The following is a 17,651-nucleotide window of genomic DNA, read 5'->3' as shown; positions in this document are numbered from 1 at the left end:
AGGGAGGTTGTCACCCCTAAGTTGCAGGAGACAGATACCAGGGTGACTGTCAGGAGAGGGAAAGGGAATTGGCAGTCATTGCTGGATACCAAGTGGCCATTCCCTTCAATAAGTATACCACTTTGGAAACTGTTGGGAGGGTGGCGGGCTACGACCTACTGGGGGAATCTGCAGCGATCGGGTCTCTGGCACTGAGTCTGGTGCTGTGGCTCAGAAGGAAAGGGTGGGGGAGGGGAAGAGAAGAACAGAGCAGTCGTGATAAGGGACTCCGTAATTAGAGGAGCAGAAAGCAGAGTCTGTGGACGTGAAAGAGACACCTGGATGGTATATCGGGGATGTCTTGGTCAGGTCCACGGTACTCTTAAAGGGAGGGATGAAAGCTGAAAGTTGTGGTTGATATTGGTACTAACGACATGGGTAGGAAAAGGGAGGAGGTCCTGAAGAGAAATTATAGGGTGAGGCAAAAAGCTGAAAAGCAGGACTCCAGGATAGTAATCTTTGGATTGCCACTTGTATCACATGCCAGTGAGAATAGGATGATTTGGCAGATGAATATGTGGCTGAAGAATTGGGGTAGGAGGCAGCATTTCATATTTCTGGATCAGTGGGATCTCTTCTGGGAAACGTATGACTTGTACAAAAAGGACAGGATACACCGGAACTCAATGGGGACCAGTATCCTTGCGGGCAGGTTTGTTAGAACTATTGGGGAGGATTTAAACTAATTTAGCATAGGCATGGGAACCAGAGTGATATGGCTGAAGATGGGGCAGGTGATATACAACAAGATATAGTGTGTAGAGAGACTGTGAGGAAGGACAGGCAGATGATAAGACAACTTTGCAGTCAGTGGGATAGGTTAAAGTGGGGACCAAAATCAAAAAGAGTGATGAATACAGGACTAGAAGTGTTATATTCCAATACACACAATATATGGAATATGATTATCTTGTAGCACAGATTGGCAGGTATGATGTTATGGGCATCTCTGAGACATGGCTTAAAGGTCATAGTTGGGAACCTAACATCCGAGAATGCAGATTGCATTGAAAGGACAGTTATTTAGGCAGAGAGGCTGGGGTGCCTCTGTTTGTATTGTTACGTGCCCCGTAACTGGGTCACTTACCAGCAAAGTTAGAGAGTTCCGTTGAAGTCTGATGGTACTAGTTTTAACAGTATTTATTGATAAAAATACACAAAAATAATATCAATGCAGGCATACAGATAATATACGTCGTCAATACTAAATCTAAAAGCGCAGGTATAATTATATATTAATATATAATAAGAAATAGCTCTATCGTTGTCTAGAGGATAATGTATTGTTCGATGGAAATATAAAAGTCACTTTAGTTCGTTCAAGCTGTAGGCTGCAGCCTTTGGTTGAAGTCAAGAGAAAGACGGAGGTTTAACTTGCCCATTCCTTTTATGATGTCAATCCTTCGAGAGTCGTTGGGGGACTGATATCCCCTTTGTTGTTAGCTAAAACCGTTCTTCCGTGGCAAGACCCACCAATTCTGAGGCAAATGGAAAAGGACGCACGTGGGCTGTTTCCACCGGCTTTCGCTATTACGCTGTTACAGGAGTTCTGGCGTTTCTTCTGGTGCGTCTGAAGGGCTGTACCCCAGACCCTCTTTTATCCTGACTCACAGGGTCTCAAATGTCAATCAGGTTGGGATGATGCAATCCCTCCACCAACCCCCCTCCCCTCAGTTCATTGCCTGGGGGCTTCGATGAATCGTACAGTATCCAATACACAATTCCGTCTCCAAGAGACAATAGCAGTTATCAATGGTTCCGCCTTTCGGAGGCCAGGACACATTCCAACCTCTTTGTGGATTCTGCATGTCTTTTTCTCATTTCCTGGGTCTCCTGAACTGACTTAATAGTGATCGTGCGATTCTCAAAAAGGAGGGGGCTACTTTGTACCCTTCGGCCCCTCAGAGTTGTGGCACATCCGTAACAGTATATATAAAATTGTGTGTTATAATAATGACACAGATTTGAATTGGGAATTTAAGGTAAAGGAACCCTTAGGAGACAGTGATCAGAATTCACCCTGTAGTTTGAGAAGGAGAAGTTACAATTGGATGTATCAGTATTGCAGTGGGGTAAAGGGATGACAGAAGCATGAGAGAGGAAAAGTTGATTGGAAATGAACACTATAGGGATGACAGCAGAACAGTAATGGCTGGATTTTCTGGGGGAAATTCAGAAGGTGCAGGAAAGATACATCCCAAAGCTGAAGAAGTATTCTACAGGAAGGATAAGACAACTGTGGCTGAAAAGGATAGTCAAAGACCGCACTAAAGCAAAAGAGAGGACATGTACTAATATAGCAAGAACTACTGGGAAGTTAAAGGATTAGGAACCTTTTAAAAGTCAACTGAAGGCAACTAAAAATGCCATGTTACGCCTGTGCCCCTCCTTTTTGAGAATCACAAGATCGCTATTAAGTCAGGGCAGGAGACCCAGGAAATGAGAGAGAGACGTTTGGAATGTCCTGGCCCTCAGCGATACAAAGCCACAGAAAAGGTCATTGTCTCTTGGAGATGGAATTGTGTATTGAGTACTATGCTTCATGAAAGCCCTCAGGCAACGTGGGCTGGTTGGGGGATGGCATCATTCCACCCTGAGTGACATCTGAGACCCTGTGAGTGGGGATAAAAGAGGGTCTGGGGAACAGCCCCTTTAGACGCACCAGAAGAAACGCTAGAACTCCTGTAACAGCGTAATAGCGAAAGCCGGTGGAAAAGCCCACGTGCGTCCTTTTCCATCTGCCTCGGAATTCGTGGGTCTTGCCACGGAAGAACGGCTTTAGCTAACACAAAGGAGCAATCAGCCCCCATCAACTCTCGAAGGATTGACATCATAAAAGGAATGGGCAAGTTTAAACCCTCTCTCTTGACTCCAACCAAAGGCTGCAGTCTGCAGCTTGAATGAACTTCAGTGACTTTTATATTTCCATCGGACAATACATTATCCCCTAGACAATGATAGAGCTATTTCTTATTGATTATTATTATACCCGCGCTTTTAGATTTAGTATTGATGACGTAGATTATCTCTCTGTTTGCATTGATATTATTTTTGTGTATTTTTATCAATAAATACTGTTAAAACTAGTACCATCAGACTTCAACGGACCTCTCTATCTTTGCTGGTAAGTGACCCAGTTACGGGGTACGTAACAATTGGGGTTCTTGTCTCGAGAATTGACACCAAATTGGGAGGCCAGTGAATCGGGCTTGTAAGTCCAAACTTGGATCTGGTTAAGCGGGTAGCCAGACAGGAAACCAGCAAAGATGGACGTGGATGAATTTATAGAAAACCCGACTCTCGAGGCACTAGAGGTGGCCACCAAATCGGACTTGATAAATCTGGCGAAAGGGCTAATCCTCACAGAGGTGAGGTTGTCAATGAAAAAGCGGGAGGTGTGAAGGGCCATAACTGAGTATTATATGGAGAAGAATGTGTTTGCAGCTGAGGTATTGGAAAATATCCCTGAAAAGGTACCAGCTAGTGGGACGGCTCAGTTAGAGTTGGAGAAATTAAAGTTGGAACATGCAATTAAGTTAAACCAGCTGGAAGCAGCTGAGAAGGAGAAAGAAAGAGCCGAGAAAGAGAAAGAAAGAGCCGAGAGAGAGAAAGAAAGGGCCGACAAATAAAGGGAGCATGCGCTCCAGCTAAAGGAGTTAGAGGTGAAATGGGAGCATGAGCTCCAGCTAAAGGCGTTTGAGGTGAAAAGGGTGCAGGACAGGGCTGAGAAACAAAGGGAGCATGAAATTCAGTTAAAACAGCTGGAAGCAGCTGAAAAAGAGAGGGAGGGAGCTAAGAAAGAAAAGGAAAGAGCCGAGAAGGAGAGGGAGGCAGAGAAACAGAGGAAACATGACTTGGAGATGGAGAAGTTAAGGCAAGAGTGAAGAGATCAAGGGTCAGACTGAGAGGAGCGGTTTAATGTTAGTCGGGAGTTGAGGTTAGTACCTCAGTTTGAGGAGACGGATATTGATAGTTATTTCTTGCTTTTTGAGAAGGTGGCAGTGAATCAGAAGTGGCCCAGAGATCAGTGGGTGGCGTTGTTACAAAGTGTGTTAAAAGGGAAGGCACAACGAGCATATACGGTGTTGTCCATGGAGGAGGAAGAGGCGGAGAGTTATAACAAAGTAAAAGTGGCCATTCTCCGGACTTACGAATTGGTACCTGAAGCGTAAGACAAAAGTTCAGAAATTTAAAGAAAGGGTGGAATCAGACGAATACCAAGTTTGCCTATGAGAAGGGTGTGCTGTTGGACCGTTGGTGTACAGCAGAAATAGTGGAAGAGGGTTTTTGGCGTCTCAGGGAGTTAATTCTGATTGAGGAATTTAAAGGTTGTGTTTTGGAGGATATCCGGATGTATTTGAATAAGAAGCCGAATAAGTCCATCTCAGAATTTGCCAGGTTCACAGATGAATATGCCCTAACCCACAAGACAAAGTTTTCCTCGAATAAAAGTTCCCAGAGAGACTGTGGGAATGATCGAGAAAGCCCACTGGCTGAGGCAGAGGTCCCGCCGGGAGCTAGTGGTAAGATTGAGGGGGAAAGGCCAGACAGCCAGAGATTTCCAGGCTTGACCTGTTTTAATTGTGGAAAGGGGGGGGGCATATTGCATCTAGGTGCTTTGCTCCAAGGAAAGAGACAGGAAAAGGGAAAGCAGCAGTCCCTATTGGATGTGCCATGGTAATCAGTAAATCGACAAGAGAGCCCCGGGTAGACAGAGTACGAGAAGGATCTGAGACTTGTATGTCAAACAGAACCGTGTCTGTGAGGGAGGGAGAAACACCAGCTCCAGTACGGATCTGGAGAGACACGGGGGCTGAACTATCATTGATTAGCAGTAAGGTGCTAGATTTTGGTCGCAAGACGGGAATGGTAGCTGTGAAAGGAATAGGAAAAGGGACGGAAATGGTGCCCTTGCATAGGATCATTATAAATTGTGAGTTGGTATCTGGACCAGTTGAAATAGGGGTGCGGTCAGAATTCCCAAGAACTGATGCGGACGTCCTTCTTGGTAACGATTTAGCCAGTGGTAAGGTTTGGTCAGCAATGACGCTGATGAGCCGGCCAGTGAGCATTGCGGTCCCACCCCTAGATTCCAAGATCTATCCCGCATGAGCGGTCACTCGCAGCATGTCGTGAAAGGCAGCTAAGACAGAAAGCAGTTTAAGTCAGGCCAGTATTGATTTGGCCGAGACGTTTTTACCGACCCTGTACCAAGGGGGGGGGGGGGGGACGGAGAATAGGAAAGTGAAAGAGAGTAAGGGAGAGGAGGTAGACCTGCCCTTAGCGAGGAGAAAAGTTCTAGAGGTACGAAATAAAGATGAGAAACAGATAGAGCTGTTAAAAGGTCCAGAGTTGGACATGGATGATCTGTCTGGTTTGGGAGAACTGTTTGAAGAAGTTGAAAATTCTAAAGGTGTTCCTGATAATGAAATGAGGGCAGTCCTAGATGAAAAGGGTGCCCTTACCTTGAAGAAGTCTGCTGGGTTGGCAGATGAGGTTGTTTCAGCCCGCGGGGTTTAGTTTACTCCGGAAGGGAGTTGCCCAGAGAGTAGCTGGAAGAATCAGGGGAATTTAGAATTTGGACCGGGTACAGGTATTGAAAGCCTGGAAGAGGCAAATGTCCCATTTGAGTGTATCCAAGATGTGGATGCACGTGGTACTGATCCTAGTAATGGAGCTCAGAAAAAGTCTGAGGTATTTGATTCAGTTGAAAAGGAATGCAGTCCTTGTGGATCAGATGGACTTGGTTCAGTGAAGAAAGGGTTAACCTTGGTAATAGTGGGAAGTGAGAGTTCCCAGGTGTTTGTGTTCGAAGGTGTGTTAAAAGTTAGTGAGGAGATCAAAGGTGGTGAGATGAATATTATTATTGAAGGAAAAGGGAAATATGTAGTTCCCAAATTGAATGAAGAAAATTTAAAGGCTGGACTGATATCAGAAGCAACAACCCGGCTAGAGACAATGGCTTGGTACCAGAAAGCCTGTGAATCAATTACAGGTTGAGTTGGAAGGTAAAATTGGGTTCTTTTCCACATAGATGGGTGAATCAGGTTGGTCAAGGAAGTCTATCCGTGATGGCTTTCTTGAGTAGCATGTTAGTGAACCTACAAGGAAAAATGCTATCTTAGATCTAGTCCTGTGCAATGAGACAGGTAAGATTAACGATCTTGTAGTCAGGGATCCTCTTGGAAAGAGTGATCACAGTATGATTGAATTTCGCATACAGATGGAGGATGAAATAGTTAGATCTAAAACTAGTGTATTATGCTTGAACAGGGAGACTACAACAGGATGAGGGAGGAGTTGGCTAATGTGGATTGGGAGCACAGGCTGTTTGGTAGGACAGTTGAGGAACAGTGGAATATTTTTAAAGGGATTTTTCACAGTGCTCAACAAAAGTATATTCCAGTCAAAAGTAAGGACAGTAAGTGTGGGGAAAGCCAGCCTTGGATAACTAAGGAAATAAAAAGGTAGAATCAAATTAAAAGCTCATGTGTACAAGGTTGCAAAGAGTAGTGGGAGACTGGAAGATTGGGAAAACTTTAAATAGCAACAAAGAACAACTAAACAAAAAATAAGGAAAGGGAAGATAGAGTATGAAAGTAAATTAGCACAAAATATAAAAACAGATAGCAAAAGGTTTTATAAATATATAAAGCAGAAGAGGGTGGCTAAAATCAACGTAGGTCTCTTGGAAGATGAGAAGGAGAAATCGATATTGGGTGATAAGGAAATGGCTGAAGCTTTGAACAACTATTTTGTGTTGGTCTTCATGGTGGAGGATATGTCTAATATGCCAAAGAATGATGTTATGGATGAAATAGGAGGTGAGGACCTTGATAAAATCACTATCACTAAAGAGATAGTGATGAGCAAACTAGGGGGCTTGAAGGTAAATAAGTCCCCTGGTCATGATGGGATGAATCCTAGGGTGCTGAGGGAATTGGTGGAGGTTATAGTGGACTTGTTGGTAATCATTTACCAAAATTCCCTAGACTCTGGGCAGGTCCCGGCGGATTGGAAGACAGTGAATATCACGCCACTTTTTTAAAAAGGATGTAGGCAAAAGATAGGCAACTATAGGCCAGTTAGCTTAATATCTGTAGTCGGGAGATGCTTGAAGCTGTCATGAAGGAAGAAATAGTGAAACATTTAGAAAGGAGTGGTTCCATTAGACAGACACAGCATAAATTCAGAAAGGGCAGGTCCTGTTTGACAAACTTACTGGAGTTCTTTGAGGACATAATGAGGGCAGTGGATAGAGGGGAACAGGTGGATGTCATATACTTGGATTTCCAAAAGGCGTTCAATAAGATGCTGCACAAGAGACTTATAAATAAAATACGGATGCATGGAGTCAGAGGAAGTGTATTGGCATGGATAGTGCAAACACGAGGAAATCTGCAGATGCTGGAAATTCAAACAACAACACACACAAAATGCTGGTGGAACACAGCAGGCCAGGCAGCATCTATAAGATCTATAAGATGATGAAGGGTCTTGGCTCGAAATGTCGACAGCGCTTCTTGCTATAGATGCTGCCTGGCCTGCCGTGTTCCGCCAGCATTTTGTGTGTGTTGTGGCATGGATAGTAGATTGGTTAACCAATAGAAAGCAGAGAGTTGGTATAAATGGGTGTTTCTCCGGTTGGCAGTCAGTGGTGTGTGGGGTGCCACAGAGGTCGGTACTGGGCCCACTATCATTTACATTGATGATTTGAAAGAGGGGACTGAGTGTAGCATAGCAAAATTTGCTATTGACACTAAACTGAGTGGAAAAGCAAATTGTACCGAGGATGTGGAGGGTCTGCAGAGGGATATAGATAGATTAAGTGAGTGGGCCAAGGACTAGCAGATGAATACAACGTTGGTAAATGCGAGATCATCCACTTTGGAAGGAATAATAGAAGAGCAGATTATTATTTAAATGGTGAAAGGTTGCAGCACGCTGTTGTGCAGAGGGACTTGGGAGTGCTTGTGCATGAACTGCAATAAGTTGGCTTGCAGGTACAGCAGGTTATTAAGAAGGCAAATGGAATATTGGCCTTCATTGCTAGAGAGATTGGATTCAAGGGTAAGGAGGTTATGCTGCAACTATACAGGGTACTGGTGAGGCTGCACCTGGAGTACTGTGTGCAGTTCTGGTCTCCATACTTGAGGAAGGATATACTAACTTTGGAGGCAGCGGAGAGGAGGTTCACCAGGTTGATTCCAGAGATGAAGGGGTTTATAACCTATGAGGAGTGATTGAGTCACCTGTGACTATACACACTGGAATTAAGAAGAATGAGAGGGGATCTTAAAGAAACATACAAAATTTTGAAATGATAGATAAGATAGAAGTAGGAAAGATGTTTCCATTGGTAGGTGAGACTAGAGCTAGGGGACATTGCCTCAAGATTCAGGGGAGAAGATTTAGGACGGAGACGAGAAGAAACTGTTTTTCCCAGAGAGTGGAGAATCTGTGGAATTCTCTGCTCAGGGAAGCAGTTGAGGCTTCTTCACTAAATATATTTAAGATACAGTTAGATAGATTTTTACTTTGTAGAGGAATTAAGGGTTATGGGGAAAAGGCAGGTAGATGGAGCTGAGTTTACAGACAGATCAGCCATGATCTTATTGAATGGCGGGCCTGGCTTGATGGGCCGGATGGCCTACTCCTATTCCTATTTCTTATTTTATTATGTTCTTAATCTAGTTTTGGGACTTGTGAAGATCTGATCACATTTTAGGTCATATTTATGCAGAAATAGAGAAAATCTATAGGGTTCACAAACTTTCTAGCACCACTGTAGTTGGAGGGGCAAGTAGTTATGAGGAAGTAAGGTTCTTGCAGAAGGACTTAGATTAGGGCAATGGAGAAAGAAGTGATAGATAGGGTATAATGTAGGGAAGTGCATGGACATGTACTTTGGCAGTCTGAATAAAGGCATGGACAACTGAAGATTAATTTGAGGGTTGAGTCAGCGGTAAGGAAGGGAAATGCAATGTTAGCATTCATTTCCTGAGGACTAGTATGCAAAAGCAAGGATGTAATACTGAGGCTTGATAAGGCATTAGTCAGTCCACTTTTGGAGTATTGTGAGCAGTTTTGTGTTGCTTATCTAAGAAACGACATGCTGGCATTGGAGAGGGTCCAGAGGAGATTCGCAAGAAATAATAAAAGGTTCACAAGAAAGGGTTAACATAGGAGGAGTGTTTGATGGCTCTGGGCTTGTACTCACTGGAGTTTAGAAAATGATGGGTGATCTTATTGAAAGCTATCAAATGTTTAAAATTCTGGATAGAATTGGTGTGAAGAGGATGCTTGCTATAGTGGGGGAGTCTTGGAACAGAAGGCACAGCCTCAGAATTAAGGGACACCTATTTAGAACAGACATGAGGAAAAAAAATCTTTAGTCAGAGAGTGGTGAATCTGTGGAATTCATTTACAGATGGCTGTACGGGCCAGGTCATTGGGTATGTTTAAGGTGGTGGTTGATAGATTCTTGATTAATCAGGGCATCAAAGTTTATGGGGTGAATGGGTTGAGAGGGATAATAAATTAGTCATGATGGAATGGCAAATCAGACTTGATGGGCCAAATGGCCTAATTCTGCTCCTATGTAACTGAGTTAAAATGTATTGTGCCATTTGTGTTTATGGGTTACATTCCTGCATCTACTGCCTCATTTAGCGTTGCTCATGAGTTTATTGTCTTATGGCAAGAATACTATTAGCTTCATTTGTTACATGTACATGGAAAGATACAATGAATGTGGCATTTGGATCAGATCAATTTGGCGCAGTTTGTGCATGCAAGTGTTAGCATGTTTTAAGCACTAACATGGTATACCCACAACTCACTAACCCTAACCTGTATATCTTTGGAATATAGGAGGACAGCTGTATACATAGCTGTAATGGCATTTTCCTAACTGCTACATTACTGTGCTGCCCACAGTATATGTGCAATGAAAAACATCTTTTCAGCAGCATCACAAGCACATAGATTCAGGCAAAACACAAAATATAAACACAAAAAAATTTGCAGATGCTGGAAATGAGAATGCTGAAGGAACTCAACAGATCAGGCAGCATCTATGGAAATGAACCAACAGTTGACTTTTGGGCTGATGCCAAATATAAATTATACCAAACTGAAGAAAAAGACTATGCAAAACAAAAAATTAGTGCAAGAAAACCAGAGTCAAGTGCCAGTCCATGGTAGTGCTGGAGATGGTCAGTAGTGTTTGCTGAGATATGGGTTGGGGATGTAAAGGTCGGTTCAAGAAACTGACAGTAATAGGAGAGTAGCTGTTCCTATACCTGGTGGTGTGTGACTTTGGGCTCCTGAATCCTGCCTGATGTTAATAGCAAGAAGGGAGCATGTCTTGGATGGTGGGGTTCCTCGATGTCAATGACACCTTGAAGCAGCACTTTATGTAGTTGCAGTCAGTTGTGGGGAAGGCTCTGGCCATGATGGAACAGGCTACGTCCTCTACTCACATTTCAATAATCTTTTCTCCACACATTTACTTTTAGCTTTGAAATTTAGCGTTATCAAATCATCCCTGCCTGATTTATCCTTTTCTTCACTAGTTCTTGGACATAAATTTCTTAAAGCTTTTGTTTTAAAAAGTCTCTTATAAATTATTTGAGTACAACTGCTGCTATGGAGGTAAAGTAATGAAATTAGCATACGTTGAGTTCTTGTTTAATGCTGTGCCTAATCCAATAATCAGGAATCACCTTGTAGCTAAGCTGTTGCTATAAACAGTGGTAGGTTATAAATTGTTTGTGCTCAGTAGGCGGTACGTTGCACAGCGTGGGCATTTGCTACCTAACCATTCCATTTGATCAGATTACAACACACTTTGTTGCCATAGAATATAATTTATAGTTTGGTTTGAAACAAGGACCATGTGGGAGTGAGATATAGTTCACATGAATAACCAAATCTCTCATTGCCATTTTAACCTTTTTGTTTCTTCATCCTCGGAACAAAAAAAAGATAGATTTTCATGAGCATCTTGAATGTTTGGTTTTATAAACTAGTTTTATATTTTGCATGGTTTTACAGGGGTTCTTTGAAGAAATTGAAGATTTGAAGTATGCTCTGCATGAATCTGCTAAACTGAATAAAGAATATGAGAAGTGTCTACAAAAAATGTGTGAAAAACATGGGCTTCCATTTGTCCATGTGTCCAGTGGTCACAAAATTGACAAAATATAATTCATTTATTAATTAGTAAATTAATTTTGAAGAATATTAAAGTCTGTTTCTGAGATAATTGAGCTCCAAAGGCAAAAATAAATCTGCAAATACTAGAAAAGTGATAAAACATAAGACTGGAAATATTCAGTGAGAGGTAGGAGAAAACCAGTATGAGAGAGGAAGAACAGCAGTCCAAACAGTGTCTGAGCAGCAGGAGTTACCAAGTTAATCTGAATTGTGCCAGTCACCTGAGAGAGCTACTTTAGGATTTCAGCAAAAAGAAAAGATTCCCAACTACATCTAGATTAAATGGCACATATTTTTGCGATGTTTGAAGCTACTATGTTCTGATTCAGAGTGCTACCACCAAATTAAGGACATTTCTTTATTGCATTATTTTCAAATGCACTTCCCTCTGGTATTTTGGCTGATATTAGGATGACAGCATTGTGGTTAAGTTACTGGACCAGTATTTAGAGCTATTAATCTGATGAGGCTGCCTTGTACTATAGCATGGGAGCCTTAAATTCAAATCATTAAATATATTTGGAATAAAAAGCTAAGTTCAGGGACTGTGATCAAAAAAATGACTCAGTTATTAAGGAAGGAAAGCTGATGAATTTATCTGGACTGTCTTGTGTGTTTCTACACCCACATCAATGTGTTTGACTCTCAGCTGGTCCATAAAGTGCCTTAACAGATACTCAAATATTCACAATGCCAATCAGCAACAATAAATGCTGGCAACCCCAATGACACCCACAGCCCATGATGGTGCCAATATAGAGAAAAATTCTGGTTGGCATTGTCATTCATTTCTTCTTTTGCTTTGGGTTCCAGTAAAGCAACAGGTTAAAGCCTGCTTTGTGATGTTAATGAAGAAACAATGGAATAATTGTGAGTTGATTTAAATTGTGTGCAATAACAAGTAATTATTAACAGGTCTGAAGTTCTATGGCCTTGCTTGTTGCTTGATTTTCATTACCGATCTGGAATAGGTTTTGGAAGTTTACTTTATTGCCACCAAGCAATTGATACTAGAGTGTACAATCATCACAGTGTTATTTGTTTCTGCGCTTTGTGCTTCCTGAAGTACAAATCAAAGTAAATATAATAAAAATTTAAATTAGTAATCATAATTAGAAAATAGAAAAGGGAAAGTAAGGTAGTGTAAGTCAGGTCTAGATATTTGGAAGGTACAGCCCAGATCTGGTGTTCCGATGTTTAGACTATCAAAACCACAACAAGGGTTAACAAAGTCAAAATGAACATGATGGGTTAGGGCAAATATGACAGCTGTTATCTTATAGTACAAACGTGTTTCTTATAGTACAAACGTGCTTGAGTCAGAAATTTGTTGCTAAAGCTGCAGGCACCAAGTGCTCATGAGTTGCTGCACCATTAGAGGTCTCTCCAATACATCATTAAGCTGAACTCACCGTCTCCCCACACTAATGTGTCACACAGTGAGTTTGTGGGGAGAGCCAAATTAACCATCCAAAGAACCAAGCACTGATTTTTTACTCATGTCTTCCTAACTGCTTCATTAATCACCTTTCATTTGCTCCTTCCCACCTTACTTTCACCCATGCTCTTTCAGTCATACACCAATACAGCATGGAAACAGGTCCTTTGGCCCAATTGGTCCATGCTAACTACAGCTTCTACCTCGCTAATCATAGTTGCCTGCATTTGGCCCATGATCTTCCATTCTCCACCTCTCCAAATGCCTTTTAAATGTTGCAAGTGTGCCTTCCTCGACTACTTAAGGCAGCTTGTTCCAAGTGATAAGTATCATCTATGTGAAGAAGGTACCTCGTGGGTCTCTTTTAAATCACAGCACATTACAGGCCCTTTGGCCCACAATTTTCTGCCAACCCTGTAACCTACTCTAGAAACTGCCTAGAATTTCCCTAGTGCACAGCCCTCTATTTTTCTAAGCTCCATGTACCTAAGAGGCTCTTAAAAGAGCCTATTGTTTCTGCTTCCACCGCTGCTGCCAGCATTGCATTCCATGCATCCACCATTCTCTGTGTGAAAATCATACTCCTGACATCCCTTCGGTACCTATTTCCAAACACTTTAAAACTACGCCTCCTAGTGTTAGCCATTTCAGCCCTGGGAAAAAGCCTCTGGCTATCCACGTGATCAATGCCCATCATCATCTTATACACCTCTCAGGTCACTTCATCCTCCGTCGCTCCAAGGAGTAAAGGCCAAGTTTAGTCAACCTCATAAGGCATGCTCCCCAATCCAGGCAACTTTCTTGTAGATCTCTGCACTCTCTCTATAGTATCCACATCCTTCCTGTAGTAACATGACCAGAACTGAACACAGTACTCCAGAGCAAGGTGCACAACTCAGTACATATAACTCACACACATAACACATAGTAAAGTGATATTATCTCAAATAAATTAACAAATAATAAGGTGCATATACGATACAAGTTAAAAAGTAAACAGTATAACAATACTGGTGTTTCATACCTAACACAATACACTAAGTGCAGTCTCACCAATGACTATAATATCCCTACTTCTAAATTTGATGTCTTGACTGATGAAGACCAGCTTGCTAAACATGTCTTCAATACCCTGTCTACTTGCATGAACTTTGCACTTGTATTCCCTGATCACTCAATGCCCTGCCATTCACTGTATAAATACTAAACTGGTTTGACTACTCTAAATGCATCATCTCACACTTACCTATGCTAAAATCCAATTGCCATTTCCCTGCCTAACTGATCAAGGTCTTTGCAATTCAGTGTAATCTGGAAGGCACACTCTCCTGGTGTTTTTTCTGTGGCCACAAATCTTATGTCTGTCTTCCTCACTGTCAAGTTTCCTATTACTATCTTCATCCTTGATCCTTGCACTAATGATTGGAAAGAGCCAGTTTCTGGTCTAATCAAATACTCATGTCACTTGGACTCCTAATATAAGCTCTGCACAGTTGAACAGGAGCAAAGACTGGAACCACTTTCTGATGATGAGACCATTAAACTGCAAGGCCATTCTTCAAATAACCAAGATTGGGCAATAGTCCTTGAGCGAGTGAACCAGGAGCAAATCTGTTCAGACAAAAGTAAGCCTCACAGGGGTAGGGTAGTGAGTGTAAGTTGGCAATCAGAAGGGACAGAACGCTTGCTAGGGACTGTGAGGCTGTAAGGTTGGTGACCTATTATCAATGCTTTCAGATTTCTGACATTAAATTGCTTACCAGTAGGAAGAGTTATCCACTCTACTCAGAGACCCATCATTGTCTTGAAAACAATTATTAGGCCCTCCTTAATCTTCTGTTCCTGGGATAGCAGTTCTAAACTTTCTAATCACTCCACCCACCCCCACCCCCACCCCCATATGCTTCATCTCTCATCCTGGAAACTGATTGAATTCCCTTTTTTTCAAAAGCCCTCTGGTGCCTTGAATTGTTCACAACACTGCAGCTGAGGCCCAACAGTAATAAACAAAGTTGCACCATGATATGATCTTATTCTCTATGACATGTAAACATTAAAGATTAAGATCTTTAAAGATTAGCTTTCTTTGTCATGTATATCGAAACATGCAGTGAAATGTGTCGTTTTGTGTCATCAACCAACACATTCTGAGGATTGTGCTGGGGGCAGCCTGCAAGTGAGACCAAACTTCTGGCACTAATATAGCATATCCACAACTCACTCACTCTAAACCTAACCGTGCATCTCTGGAATGTGGGAGGAAACCCACAAGGTCACGAGGAGAATGTACAAACTCCTTACAGACAATGGTGGAATTGAATGCTGATCAGTGACTACCAGCATTGTAAAGCAATTGCACTAATCACTACGCTACTGTGCTGCCCCTCTACCCAATGATTTGACATATTCTTGATGCATGCCTAACCTTTCTAAAATAATGTTAATTTATAGTGCAGGGACTTTCATGCCTCACATGGTACATCCATATTTCTGTTTATTATAAGGAAACTCATCTCCAGACCCCTAAGCCTGAGACTAAACTCCTTCATTTGCAATTGTATCTTCAACTTCCTGACCAACAGACCACAATCAGTAAGGATAGGCAGCAACATTTCAGCCATGGATATTCTCAGTACTGGTGCCCAACAAAGTTGCATCCTTAGCTCCTTATTCTACTCCATGTATACTCATGACTGTGTTGCCCGATTCTGCTGTAACTCCATCTACAAGTTTGAAGATGACACTAACCGTAGTGGGCCACATCTCAAATAATGATGAGTCAGAGTACAGGAGGGAGATTGAACACCTAGTAACATGGTGTCATGACAATAATCTTTTCCTCTGTGTCAGTAAAACAAAAGATCTGGTCATTGATTTTGGGAAGGGGGACTCCCATTTTAATTCAACTTTCCATTCCCATTTTGAATTGTCTGTCCATGGTCTCCTCAACCACCATGATGAGGCCAAACTCAGACTGGAGGAACAATACGTCATATTCCATCTGGGTACTTGATAGCAAGAACATAAATTTTCTAACTTCTGGTAATTTCACCCCTTTCTTCTCTCTTTTCCCATTCATCATTCCAGTTACCCTCTCATTCCTTCTCTTCTCACCTATATATCACCGCCCTCTGGTTCCCCTCCTTTTTCCCTTTCTTCCATGGTACACCATCTCCTATGAGATTACTTCTTCCACCTATTCCTCCCAGTTTCTTTCTTCATTCCTCCCTCCCCCACCCATCATCACACCCACCTTTCCCCTCACCTAGTCCCACCTATCTCCTGTCAGGTTGTACTCCTTCACTTCACCCCACCCACTTATTCTTGTTTACAGTCTTGACAAAGGGTCTCAATCCAAAGCATTGACTATTTATTCCCCTCCATAAATGACTTGCTGAGTTCCTCCAGGATTTTTTTATCCTTGGCACACGTGCTCCTTTTTATATCAATTGTGCTTAAGTCAAGAAGGTTGAGAGTTTCAAATTCGTAGGACTAAACATCACCAGTAACCTGCCCTGGTTCAACCTGTTGACACCACCACCAAGAAAGCTCACCAGTGGCTTTACTTCCTCCAGAGGCCAAAGAAATTTGGCATTCCCCTTTGACCCTCATCAATTTTTATCAATGCACACTCAAAAGCATCCTATTTAGAAATATCACAGCTTGTTCCCGTGACAACAAGAACTACAAAGGGTTGTGGACACAGTTCAGCATATCATTAGAAACCAGCCTCCCTCCATAGACTCTATGTATACTTCTCACTGCATTGGTAAACCAGCCAGTAAAGTCAAAGGCCCACCCACGCTGTAATTCTCTCTTCTTCCCTCTCCCATTGGACAGAAGATACAAAAGCCTGAACCACGTACCACTAGGCTCAAGGCTGCTCAAGCCTGCTGGTGTAAGATGATTCAGCAGTTCCCTAGTACGATAAGACGGATCCCACAATCTACATTCTTGTGACCTTAACCATTGTATATCTGTACCCTGTACATTTTATTCTGTACTCTGATATTGTTTTACTTTGCACTACCTCAAAGCACTGTTGTAATGAAATGATTTGTCGGTGACAGTTTGCAAGACAAGTTTTTCACTGTACCTTGGTGTAGGTGACTATAATAAACCAATTAGCAATTGAACTTGATCTTTCATCCTTGTATTTATGTTACTGTATTACACATACTGCCCAAAGTCTGTAATCTGACTTTGCTATCAGCAAGCTATAATCAGTTGCGAACATATGGAGATGTGAGTTCAAATTCCACCAGAACAACAGTGGAATTTAACCTGAGTTAATTAAGTAAGTCAAGAATGTGTATGAAAATGCAGAATCGTCTGAAAAACAAATAGTCTGCTGGGTACAAATTTTGTTCTTGCCCATTAATTGGCCTGGACAGAAGTGCCCACTTGAAAATTTCTCCTATGTTTCCACTCAAATTTATTTGCACATCACCAATGACAAAATCTATTCTGAACCAGTTTTTAAATTCTAAGTTTTTAAAAACAAAATGATGTGAAATATATAATTTAATATATCTAGAAAATGTTGAGCTGATAAAAATATATTCATCATGATAGCATATAATTTTGTTCAAAATGGCTATGAGAAGTGAGTAACGCATTGTAAATATTCAAAATCAACATTTTATGTTGGGGTGTGTAGTCATACTTTGGTAAGGTGTACCAGTGGCCAAAAGATTGAGGATCTTTTTAGACCGTTAAAGACCTGCAAATGATTAGTATTAACAATGATTGGTTCATATTGAGGACTGCGGACGATTTTATGGATGGGGCTTACATTTTGCCTTTGTTAAGTTAATGGAAACTCAAATGGATTTGCACTTAGATTTTTTTTTTGGGGTCATTTGTACTGGTTTGTGGCAAATTATAGTGGAAAGAACACCAGGAAAACTCAGTAGGAACTGCAAACCTCTTGGATAAACTCGAGATCACACCA

The 17,651-nt window shown here is 41.8% G+C and overlaps 1 protein-coding gene across 2 annotated transcripts in view; it reads left to right on the top strand.

The window, feature by feature from the left end:
• The window catches only part of LOC132397818 (centrosomal protein of 290 kDa-like), a 100,278-nt gene extending 83,451 nt beyond the window's left edge, over nucleotides 1-16,827 (top strand). For both annotated transcript variants that reach the window (XM_059976578.1, XM_059976574.1), the window contains one exon: nucleotides 11,098-16,827. In XM_059976578.1, coding sequence (XP_059832561.1) covers nucleotides 11,098-11,250 — 153 coding nt within the window. In that variant the 3' untranslated portion in view covers nucleotides 11,251-16,827. The remainder of the gene's footprint in view (nucleotides 1-11,097) is intronic.
• The last annotated feature ends 824 nt before the right edge of the window (nucleotides 16,828-17,651 follow it).

Source organism: Hypanus sabinus, chromosome 1 (assembly GCF_030144855.1).
Source record: "Hypanus sabinus isolate sHypSab1 chromosome 1, sHypSab1.hap1, whole genome shotgun sequence".
NCBI lineage: Eukaryota > Metazoa > Chordata > Chondrichthyes > Myliobatiformes > Dasyatidae > Hypanus > Hypanus sabinus.
Note: the sequence above shows the minus strand (reverse complement) of the source record. Positions and strands in the feature narration are given on the sequence as shown.